Consider the following 12912-nt stretch of genomic DNA (forward strand, 5'->3'; position numbering starts at 1 on the left):
GGAGGTGGGTCAAAAAGGATCCTGCTGTGATTTATGTCATAGAGTGTTCTGCCTATGTTTTCCCCTAAGAGTTTAATAGTGTCTGGTCTTACATTTAGGTCTTTAATCCATTTTGAGTTTATTTTTATGTATGGTGTTAGGGAGTGATCTAATTTCATTCTTTTACATGTAGCTGTCCAGTTTCCCCAGCACCACTTATTGAAGAGGCTGTCTTTTCTCCATTGTATATTCTTGCATCCTTTATCAAAAATAAAATGACCATATGTGTGTGGGTTTATCTCTGAGCTTTCTATCCTGTCCCATTGATCTATATTTCTGTTTTTGTGCCAGTACCATACTGTCTTGGTTACTGTAGCTTTGTAGTATAGTCTGAAGTCTGGAAGCCTGATTCCTCCAGCTCCGTTTTTCTTTCTCAAGATTGCTTTGGCTATTCGGGGTCTTTTGTGTTTCCATACAAATTGTGAAATTTCTTGTTCTAGTTCTGTGAAAAATGCCATTGATAGTTTGATAGGGATTGCATGGAATCTGTAGATTGCTTTGGGTAGTAGAGTCATTTTCACAATGTTGATTCTTCCAATCCAAAAACATGGTATATCTCTCCATCTGTTTGTATCATCTTTAATTTCTTTCATCAGTGTCTTATAGTTTTCTGCATACAGGTCTTTCGTCTCCTTAGGTAGGTTTATTCCTAGATATTTTATTCTTTTTGTTGCAATGGTAAATGGGAGCGTTTCCTTAATTTCTCTTTCAGATTTTTCACCATTAGTGTATAGGAATGCCAGAGATTTCTGTGCATTAATTTTGTATTCTGAAACGTTACCAAATTCATTGATTAGCTCTAGTAGTTTTCTGGTAGCATCTTTAGGATTCTCTATGTATAGTATCATGTCATCTGCAAACAGTGACAGCTTTACTTCTTCTTTTCCAATTTGGATTCCTTTTATTTTTTTTTTTTCTTCTCTGATTACTGCGGCTAAAACTTCCAAAACTATGTTGAATAATAGTGAGAGTGGGCAACCTTGTCTTGTGTCTGATCTTAGAGGAAATGGTTTCAGTTTTTCACCATTGAGAACGATGTTGGCTGTGGGTTTGTCATATATGGCCTTTATTATGTTGAGTAAGTTCCCTCTATGCCTACTTTCTGGAGGGTTTTTATAATAAATCGGTGTTGAATTTTGTTGAAAGCTTTTTCTGCATCTATTGAGATGCTCATATGGTTTTTCTCCTTCAGTTTATTAATATGGTTTATCACATTGATTGATTTGCATATATTGAAGAATCCTTGCTTTCCTGGGATAAACCCCACTTGATCATGATGTATGATCCTTTTAATGTGCTGTTGGATTCTGTTTGCTAGTATTTTGTTGAGTGTTTTTGCATCTATATTCATCAGTGATATTGGCCTGTAGTTTTCTTGCTTTGTGACATATTTCTCTGGTTTTGGTATCAGGGTGATGGTGGCCTCATAGAATGAGTTTGGGAGTGTTCCTCCCTCTGCTATATTTTGGAAGAGTTTGAGAAGGATAGGTGTTAGCTCTTCTCTAAATGTTTGATAGAGTTCGCCTGTGAATCCATCTGGTCCTGGGCTTTTGTTTGTTGGAAGATTTTTAATCACAGTCTCAATTTCAGTGCTTGTGATTGGTCTGTTTATATTTTCTATTTCTTCTTGGTTCAGTCTCAGAAGATTGCGCTTTTCTAAGAATTTGTCCATTTCTTCCAGGTTGTCCATTTTATTGGCATAGAGTTGCTTGTAGTAATCTCTCATGATCCTTTGTATTTCTGCAGTGTCAGTTGTTATTTCTCCTTTTTCATTTCTAATTCTATTGATTTGAGTCTTCTCCCTTTTTTTCTTGATGAGTCTGGCTAATGGTTTATCAATTTTGTTTATCTTCTCAAAGAACCAGCTTTTAGTTTTATTGATCTTTGCTATCATTTCCTTCATTTCTTTTTCATTTATTTCTTATCTGATCTTTGATTTCTTTCCTTCTGCTAACATTGGGGGCTTTTTTTCTCATTTTCTAATTGCTTTAGGTGTAAGGTTAGGTTGTTTATTTGAGATGTTCCGTGTTTCTTGAGGTAGGATTGTATTGCTATAAACTTCCCTCTTACAACTCCTTTTGCTGCATCCCATAGGTTTTGGGTTGTCGTGTTTTCATTGTCATTTGTTTCTAGGTATTTTTTGATTTCCTCTTTGATTTCTTCAGTGATCTCTTGGTTATTAAGTAGTGTATTGTTTAACCCCCATGTGTTTATATTTTTTACAGATTTTTTCCTGTAATTGATATCTGTTCTCACAGCATTGTGGTTGCAAGAGATATGTGATACAATTTCAATTTTCTTAAATTTACCAAGGCTTGATTTGTGACCCAAGAAATGATCTATCCTGGAGAATGTCCCATAAGCACTTGACAAGAAAGTGTATTCTGTTGTTCTTGGATGGAATGTTCTACAAATATCAATTAATTCCCTCCCATACACTTTTAAGTATCCTTAGATTACTTATAATGCCTAATGCAATGTAAATGCTATGTAAATAGTTGCCAGCATGCAGCCCATTCAAGTTTTGCTTTTTGGCATTTTCTGGTATTTTTTTTTCTGAATATTTTCAATCCGCTGGTTGGTTGAATCTGCGGATATGGAACCCACATGGAGGGTCAACTGTATTAGAAAAAGAAAGAAAGAGCAAATATGGCAAACTGATAAAAATTGGTGAATCCCAGTGAAGGGTACATAGGAGTTCACTGTACTATTCTTGCACATTTTCTATAGATTGGAAATTTTTTCAAAATAAAAAGTTAAATAAATAAATTGGTCTATTTACGAAAAGGTGTGGCCTGCAAACACAAATGACTTGGGTTTGAATCCCAGCTCTCTTATTTATCGTATAAGTTTGGGCAAATTGAGTAACTTCTTTGAGCCTCAATTTCCTCAACTGTACATGAACAATAATTACCTCAAAGTTTCCTAATGCAATGAAATAATACATATATAGTGCTAAGCATAGTGCTGAGAGCATATAAAATGCACAATAAATGCTAACTGCTATGATCATTATTAATATGGCCTTAATGATCAAAACTGAGCCCTCTGAAGCCACTGATGTAATCAGTTATGTATCCTTTCTTTATAGGCAAAGGAGCACGTCTTGTACCTTTTCCCTTATCTGAAACTGTGTATACGTTTTCAGAATCCCAGCTGAGATTCCTGAGCAGACCAGGTCACCTGCTTCTAAGGTCTCCAATTACAGGGCTGCCTGCTTCCCGGGCTGTGGCATGCATCCCCGGCCACCCCCTGCAGGCCACATGGGCTGGCTCATGGCTGCTCCAGCAAACAGTCTCAAGAAACCCCAGAACTCACGCCCCATTTGTGACCCATACCCAGACCGGTTCTTACTGAACCGGGCGGGCTCCCAGGAACACTGCACTCGGCAACAGAAAAGCAATCTACCAGCAAGGCCCTGCTCCCTCCTCTGCCCAACCCCTCCCTCCCCGTGTTTGTTTTAGCTGGATAAAAGTAACTCTGATTAACATCATTTATATGAACAACTTACCACTTATGTCTAATTACCATATAGCAAAATAATGATTATGCATATCATTAAACATGTGCCAGATTAATTGTGTTGTTCATTGTATTTGATTACGACAGCCATCTAGACTGTAATCAGGGTAGTTTCAGCTTCCATGGCTATTTCAAGGTCATCCACTTAGAGTTTAAAAACAAGAGAATACTGCAGGGCAGCGATCGTGGAAAATAAGGTCTATTTCTAAAGCCGGTGGCAGTGTTTAGTAAGAATAACAATAATTAATAATAATTATAATGGCAGCTACATTTATCCAGGGTCCACCAGGGGAAGCCTAATGATACTGCATCCTCACTACAGTCCTGTGAGGTAAGAATCACTTTCCCTGTTTCATAAGGGAAGGGACTGTGGGTGTTCATGTGTGTATAACAGTTAACAGAAAGAGTCTAAACTGAATGGAAGAGAGAAATGGTAAGACTGAGGCTCGCCCAGAAGCTGGCAGAGGAGGCTGTGTAAAGCGAGTCACAGCCAGTGAGGAAAGAGGAAGATGAAGGAAAGCTTTATCTCATCAATGGGTGCGTGAGGATGTGAGATTCAATATGAAAACAAGGCAGCAACAACGTGATGCCTTAATAAGATAGACATACAAGGTCACACCCACTCACTCTAAAACACCCTGAATTCAGCAAATTCACAATTATGTGGAATTATTTCTATGTCTGGTAACAGAATCAATTTTCCCCACGCCTGTTTATTTTATATTATTTTAAATGTACAAGAAGTTCTGTTTTATAAGAATATAAGATAATAATAATAAGCAGGTAATGTTGTTTGCTTACTTTAATAATTCTCTGCTATCCACCATAGAAGACAATCAAAACTATATTGGAAAAACAAACAACTCAGCAGTTATTTCATGTAATGAAGAAAATAATAAAACTGTGGTAAACATGAGATATGTATGTAGAATCCAAGGATCCTAGTGGTCTCCCTCAAGTAAATACATTATGATATGACAACAGATTTTTCAGTAGAGGAAGAACGTATCAGACTTGAGCTCAAATACAATACTAATTCTGTCCCTTATTGACAGTGTGAGCAGGGGTTAGAAACTTAACCACTCTGGACCTCAGTGCCCCATCTATAAGATGGTGATAGTAATTCCTGCCTCGAGGAACAGAGGAGAATTCAATGATAATAATGTGGGCAATGAAATTATTAGCATAATGCCAGGCATTTACTCAATAATGTTTTGTTATTATTATTACATACGAAATGGTGTATTTATAGATCTCAGTCATTTCAAACAAAAGTATTAAGATCAAATAAGTAAATGCAAAATTCTCAAAGGTTATGAAAGAAAAGTATGGCTCAATTGTAGCCTTTCAGAATGTTCTACTTACCCATAAATACAAGAAATGTCGATAACCACATCGATCATGTCACAGCAGAGCTCATAGGTTTGCATATCCACGGGGGTACTATCAGTTGCAATGTAAATCTTACTGACCACATCAAAGAGAAACGCCTTTTCAATTCCAGAATTCTGAAACAGAAAAGGAGATGCGGCCTTAAAGGGACAGCTGATTGCAGAGCATGTCATGGTTACATAAAATGATATGCCATCCTCAGTCTCAGATATGAACCAGCAAAAAGCTAGGTTGTTCCATTTTATTACAATTTAAACCTCATTGTCATAAACTTCTTTATAATGGATTTGCACAAGAAATGAAAACTGGAATTATCACGAATTATTTACTTTCGGTAAACAAATTAAGTAGTGTTTCCTGACTCTTAGAAATGTACCTGCAGTTAGGAAAAAGGCCAAGTAAAAAAAAAAGCATTTTAAAAACTTTAAATTTAAAAATAGATTTAAAAAATCTAGACAAACAAACTCAAAATTGTGCACTGAGAATCAATGCGAATGCAACCAAAGGTCTGCCTTAATTCTATTTTGTGACGTTTGACTTGACGTGGTGGTGTTTAGGACTCAGCCGGACAGCACATCATTCACAGTGTTAAACATATTTTAAAAAATTCAACAGTATATATCTTATAGCCAAAACCAACTTTTATGCTCCCAAACTCTGGTAGGATTCCATTAACATTGAATGATCGCCTACAACTTGAATAAACATTCCGATTACACAAGTGAAGTACAGGAATCGTTTTGGCAGTTACATTTTAAAGGCCCTAAAACAGGACATAGGCGCAATCTTCAAAAATAATATTTCAGTGAACTTGAAGTGCTGTAAGAGCAAGTGGAAATAAGATCATTTCCACTCTTGCAATGTTATTCTTAAATTCCGCAAATGACTCTAACAGGACAGTATTATTTACTTACTGAGATAAAGATGTTTAGCAAATTCTCCAGGGTGGGGAGTTGTGGAATCAGCTTCTGAACCACTTTGCTAAAAGCTTCAAATATTGAATGATCATATATGCTTGTCAGATAAAAGCTGAAAGATGAAACAATATTTCATCACTTTTTACCTCTGACTGAGGAATCGACTGTTCAGGCTATGTCATAACACCAGAATCATGCCTTCTGTTTTTACTACACACACATTCTAGCCCCCTTCAGAATTCAAAACAACCTCAGTCAAAAAATGAACATGTCTTAACAAGACGTTCCTGCCCAACTCCCCAAAGCAAGAACTGTGCCCATTCTGATCTGCTGACTGGCTGGACTATAGGAGGCTTAAAAATGCAGCCCACGTGCTTGCTTCGGCAGCACATATACTAAAAATGCAGCCGTATATGCCTGTATCAGCATCCTTACCTTCTGCAAGAGAATCCACACCAGATCATCTTTATACACACCTCTCATGTTAATAACAGTTATGTTATTGATACTGAAGCACCTAATCTTTCCATTTTTCCAATTTGCAAAATGAATGGTGCATATATATACTACCCCACAAAAATTAGAGCCATGGCTTTCCTCTGAATATTTCTATTGGAATTATTTTCAGAGGACTCCTTTACTTATGATTACAGATACTATCTATAACAGTAAACTTCAGCATCGATTGACTTCCTGGATGCAGTTCATGGGTTTTCTCCTATGTGTTTTTCATAGGGGGGAAAGAACCTTAGCTTTGACCTTTGGTCCAAAAAATTTTTTTAAAACCCCACCGCTTTTCCCAAAGATGAGAGTTGGCACATGCAAAGCTTGCTTTTCCCAAATACTACCCCAATGTCTACAGCACAAAACAGGGTACACAGGGCTCTGTGACTCTAAATGGCAGTCCGGGCCAAACCACTCCTGATGGCTCTGGACCCCAATGATCCCTGATGGGTTTCTGTTCTCACCTGAGGTGAATTTTTTCTAATCCAGCATCTGCAAGGTCATCATTTGCCCTCTGGTGAATATCTCTCTGGGTTTCAATTTTGTGATCATCTGACAGACCATCCACTTTGTGAATAAACACCTCGAAGTTGATGTCGGTGTTCACTTTGTAGGCCCTGGTCACCGTGAGGTGGAGCCTGGCCAGGGCCTCCATGTAATCGTCCTGGGAACAAAGCACACTCCTGTCAGGGAGGCTGTTTTGCTTCCCTTCCACATACAGTCTTCCCTCCCAGCTTTACTGAGGTATGACTGACAAACATTGCATGTATTAAGGTGACGACGTAATGTTTTAGTACCATTGTGTACCCATCTGTACCCATCGTGAAAGGATCCCCCCAGTCAAGCTAATGAACCAATCCATCACCTTACAGGTACCATTTTTTCTCTTCCACGTACATTGTTAATCTTACAACCCCCTCCCAAAATATTTTGCAAATGCCCACATAAAAGCTGTTTCATAGAATTCAAGACTGAAAACTTAAGTTTTGTTAACAAAGAAATGAAAAAGAAAGGCCAGAAAAATACAGTTATGATTTAGCTTGATGACAGTCACAAAGGTCAGAGTTGCAGTTTTATGTATTGAAAATGACCACACACCATCCAGGACCTTCCCTGGAATACTGTCCCTCCAGGATTCTGAGTCACTTGGTGAAATGTAATGAACAAGCAGGGATGAAAATATGGTAGGGATCACTGGGAAGATGGGGAAGGAGCCAGGAGGAAAAAATTTTAAGAACCACTGATCTAGAGCAGAGGTCAGCAAACCATGGCCCTCGGGCCAAACTGGGCCCACCTATTGTTTGTAAGTAAAGTTTTATTGGACCACAGTCACACTCATTTGTTTACAGACTGTCTATGGCTGCTTTGAGGGTACAGTGGCAGAACTGAATGGTTTTCCTCTGTGGAAACTCCTCAGAGACAGCACAGCCTGCGAAGCCTAAAATAATTACCATCTGGCCCTTTTCAGAAAGAGTCTGCTGACCCCTGGTCTAGAGTAATTGCCCCAAATAACACACTATTTTTTTCTCCTTCCTACAGATGATACCTATGTAATAATGTAATGAATGCCTGTGTATGTATCTCTCTGTTTAAGAAATCAAACATTAGACACTGAAGCCTTGTATGTTTCTCCCCATCCTCCCAGCCTATCCCATCACTGTACCCACACCCTCCAGAGGTAACCACTATCCTGACTTCTGCCTGTATCATCACTTATGTCTTTATACATTACTGCATACATATGGATCACTGAACAACATACAGAATTCATTTACATTGCTTAAAACTTTACAGAAATATCAACTTGCATGTGGATTACAGTTTGCCTTCTCCATTCACATTACGTCAGTGAGAGTCACCTTTGTTGAAGCACATACTCTAGTGCATGATTCCTGTTAACAACTCTGTAAAATTCCATCGTATGGATGGTCTAAAATTTATCGCTCACTTGCCAGCTGATGAACATTCAGAATGTTTCCAGTTATGTGCTAGTTCAGATGATGATGATAATGTGTATAATCTCACGCACACATCTCTGTGCCTGTCTGCAAGTTTCTTAGGGCTTACCCTGAAAGGAGGCTTGTTGGGTCATAGGAATGAGCACCTTGAACTTGACTAGATAATGTGTAAGAGCCCCTGATGCTCCAGACTCTCCACAACACCCAGGGTTGTCAGGTCTCTTCATTATTGCCAACTTGAAGGGTGTGAATAGGTCTTGTTTTTCCAGCAAAAAAAGGAAAGGGGGGAATCGCCTGGCGGTCCAGTGGTTAGGACCCTGGGGGCGCTTTCACTGCCATGGGCCCGGGTTCAATCCCTGGGGGGAACTAAGATCCTGAAGAAAGGGATCTTCAGGACAGAATTTAAAGGACTTTTCACCGCCCCCTGCCAATTCTGACTCCAAACCTGGACAAATACAGAAAAGCCAATAAAACAGGGGATGTTTTTAGGCATTCTTGTATTCCCCAAATTAAATTAATAAAAATATATCCCTAGTTTTTAGATAAATCAAAATATTAAAGATACTAATATGAAACTATGAAGAGAGACAAAGATAAGCGGAGTCCTCATCCTTTGTACTCTAAAGAGTTGTTTAAAATGAAAAACAAATATTGGACACTGGGATAGCAGATTAAGCATCTTGGAAAAATTCTAGATTAATAATTTGCAGCACTTTTTTAATACCTTGCAATATCTCAGATAAAAACTAAAGTCCACATACTGTACAATTCCACATACAGAAATTCTAGAAAAGGCGAACTAGTCTATAGAGAAAGGAAGCACATCTCATCAGCAGTTGCCTGGGGCCAGGGTCTTGGGGACCGTCTGAGAAAGGACACAAAGAAGATTTCAGGGTGGGGGAAACATTCTGTATCTTGATTGTGAGGTGGTTAGAGGTGTATTTGTCAAACTTGTTGAACTGTGTATTTAAAATGAGTGCAATGTATTGCATGTAAATTACACTTCAAAAAAATGTTATTCCTTATGTCTTTAACAGAAGAGAGGAGTTCAGGGCTCATGTCTGTGAGAACACTAGCCAAAGTCAAGAGTGTTATCACAGTCTCAAGATTAGAAATCACTCCTCTAACCTCCGTGCCAAGCATGTAAAATGGTCTGATTACCAACAAACTGATGAAGTGGTACAGATCTATAAGGGCTAAAAAGGACATGAAAAGAAACAAAAGACTTGATTTATTAGAGCAGAGGGATTGTGAATGATTTTTTTTCTACTGTGTTTGTTATTATCTTCTACAACAAATTCAAACAAGGAAAAATACGCTGCCTGGTTTCTATTCCAAAATTAGATCTAGGAATTAGAGGCAGGTCACAATCACCAACGTGGGTCAAGCCGACACTCTAGTTTGGATCCCAGGCACATGTGAAATGGCTCCCGGGGGCCGAGGGTGGCCCTGGAGATGAGGTCCTTTCTGTGGGCCGTGCCAGGGGGCTGGCAGTGTCACACGGGGAGCTCACGGGAAATTACCCTTGATGCTTTCATTCTCTTTTATTTTACAACATTCTGTGAGGACACACTTTCTCCTTGGTGATATATTTATCTGGCAATTCCGTGGTTGTGAGGAATTCGCAAGCAAAAAATAAAAAAGTGTGAGGTGTCAGACGAACATAGCACTGCTTAGAAATGAAGGCAGTGACATTCAAGAGTTGCCGAGACACTTCCCTCAAGTTTGGTTTTGTTTAGTGCTTGCAGTCGCATCAAGTAAATGTGATTGTTATCAGCTGCTTCCAGTAGAAAAGCCTATTAGGCAAATTCTGGAAACTGCTTATTTAACGATTCCTTATTTTTAGTAAATGACAACTCTCAACAATGTTTTTTTCTACCTTTTAAAAAGTGTCATTTAAAAAGATGTAGTTCTCATTCTTATACCTGTGTCCGCCCTACGGCCAAAACAAGACCCAACAAACCGAGAAACAAACTAAAACAAAGAACACATTTACCAACCACAATCGAAGGTCCACTTTTCATGCTCAGGTAAAATTAAAACCAAATTACAGTTCCAATTTAAAAATAGGCTAAATAAATAAATAAAAAATAAAAATAGGCAAGTGGGAGGGGGAGGGATAAATTAGGAGTTTGGGATTAACATATACACACTACTATGTATAAAATAGATGACCAACGAGGACCTACTGTATAGCACAAGGAACTACACTCAATATTTGTTAATAACCTATAAGGGAAAGGAATCCGAAAAAGAATATAAATATATATATATGTAATATATATATATATATATATAACTGAATCACTGTGCTGTACACCTGAAACTAACATGATACTGTAAATCAACTATACTTCAATAAAACAAACCAACCATAAAAAGGGGATCACTCTGAAGCAATAAAGATACCCCAAACAATAAAAAACAAACAGGCAAGTATGCCTGTTTTAGCCATATTACAAACACCTGAGATAGAGGTGCACCGGAAGTTCAAATTCCATAAATGTAAATTGCTATGCATGAACAATATTGTATTGAAGGAAGTATTCCTAAGCCATTGTCTTGAAGTGATGAGTCAGGGTTGGAATCTACTTACCCATGGGTAGGGCTACTACAGCTCCACAAGTTCACCATGCAGTCCCTTGAAACTAAAAGGCTGAGTTGAAAATTTCATTTTTATATTAAACAGGCACCTCATTCCATGAATGAATTTATGATACTCTCAGGCATGAGTAGTCTTGTCTGAGAATGGTTTTCTAAGAGTGGGCTCAGAACCATTATTACTAAGGGTCTTCACAGCCCTTCCTCCCTAACACCACTGGGCTCCTGAAGGGCTGGGAGTGCTTGGCCCTACCTGTCTGACTGTAGGTCCACAGTTGCAGGGAAACACTGAGACCTGAGCTTAGAGTTGGCTTAGGGCATTCCTGCAGGACTTGTTGCCTTTTATTCCCCCACAGCTACAAAAGAGAGCCCTCAGGAGGGCCTTCGGGCTGGGCCACCCATTGGGGACACTTTCTAAGGGTCCCTGCACATGGAGAGTTTGAAGAACGTAAATGTCAATGTCCCAGTCCTGCTACCTGTGCTCTTTGCTAAGACTGACCTGCCGGAGATGCATCTGTGGTCCTGCTGCTCCTTCCCTTAAACCACCAGCTCTGCCCATACTTCACAGGAGAAAGGCCCAGGGTCTTAAAAACCCAGAGTGCCAAAGAGACCATTCAGAAGGCTGGTCTGAATACCAATAAAGTGAGCAATGCCTGGGTGATAATACGGTTCTTCACCAGTCAAGGGGCTCCCAATTCTTTGCTTTCAGCAAAGTTAAAGGAGGACACAATCAGGATGTCTACTGATAAACTATGAAAAAATAATTTTTTTGTGATAGAAAATTGGGTAATTTAGGGGATATAACTTAGAAGGAGTTAAACAATTGAGTGAATGCTAGAACAAAACTCACCCCATATCCACCTTATGTGAACAAGTTTTCTCAGTACTTAACAGCTATACAAACAAAAAAGGATTGATGCCAAATCCTGTCTTAGTCAAGCATAATACATGAATTAAGTGGAAAAAAAAATATGTATCTCAAATTTTACATTTTGTATTTAGTTACCTATAAAATACATACTAGTCATGCTGCTGTAATTGTGTACTAGTAGTAATTACAATAATGATTCAGAAGAAAAATGTTCACCCTTAGAACTTTATCTTCAAAGGAAATAGTAAACATTTTGAAATGTAGATATATATGTATTTTTGTTATAGAGAACTTGTGATCTTTTATAGATGTCTGCCAAGAGTACCAGAGGGGGGGACATATCGTTGGTGTCACTGACCTGCACGGTGGTCCCTCCTGCCCCCCATCTGTGAGGTTTCCTCTAGGGTTTGCTGAGAGCACACAGTTCCCGAACATCGCATGTTGGTCAGGGCTGCGTGAAGGGAGCCTTTTCCCCTTTGCAAAGCCTGAGAGTCCCAACTGAGAAATGCTAGTCAGGTAAAAAGTCCTATTCCTGACTCTAAAAACCAAACCAAAGTGATTGCAAAGGAACTTGTTTGCAAGAAGGGGCTGCCTGGGGCAGGGGGCTACAGTCCCACCGTACCCCGAGACTGAGCCTTACCTGGGAGTCTATGACAAATATCAGTGCTCCTGTCCCCCGGAAGATCATCTCATAGTCAAAGGTAGGGTCAAAAAAGTCAATCTGCCCTGGGAAGTCCCAAATCTGAAAATTAACAAAGGAGCTGTTGGAAACGTCTTCCCGGCAGATCTTGTTCGTACTTTCCAAGAACAGGGTTTCGTTGGGAGACATTTTATGAAAGACAACTTTCTGGATGGATGACTTGCCACTCCTTCTCAGGCCCATGAGCAGGATCCTCGGCTTCACCTCCGTGCTGAAGGGGTCGCTAAAGTCCAGAACTGGAGAAACCACAAAACAAGAATGAGGGTGAGATGCTGTCACAGCGGTTAATGAGATGAGTTTCACTTCCGCCTCAGATGAGATTTATGATCCACAGACAATGCTACATTTCCAGATACAGAGAGCGCTAACTCCATCACCCTGCTCATGGAGGGGCCAGCTCTTAGAAAG

The 12912-nt window shown here is 39.2% G+C and overlaps 1 protein-coding gene across 2 annotated transcripts in view; it reads right to left on the bottom strand.

Moving 5' to 3' along the window:
• The window catches only part of RRAGD (Ras related GTP binding D), a 39583-nt gene that overhangs the window by 12375 nt on the left and 14296 nt on the right, over positions 1 to 12912 (bottom strand). For both annotated transcript variants that reach the window (XM_079939992.1, XM_079939993.1), the window contains exons 2-5: positions 12445 to 12740; positions 6839 to 7038; positions 5868 to 5982; positions 4927 to 5069 (exon numbers count right to left, since the gene is read on the bottom strand). In XM_079939992.1, the coding sequence (XP_079796118.1) occupies positions 4927 to 5069; positions 5868 to 5982; positions 6839 to 7038; positions 12445 to 12740 (754 nt within the window). The remainder of the gene's footprint in view (positions 1 to 4926; positions 5070 to 5867; positions 5983 to 6838; positions 7039 to 12444; positions 12741 to 12912) is intronic.

This window comes from Stenella coeruleoalba (genome assembly GCF_951394435.1).
Source record: "Stenella coeruleoalba genome assembly, chromosome: 12".
Taxonomy (NCBI): Eukaryota; Metazoa; Chordata; class Mammalia; order Artiodactyla; family Delphinidae; genus Stenella; species Stenella coeruleoalba.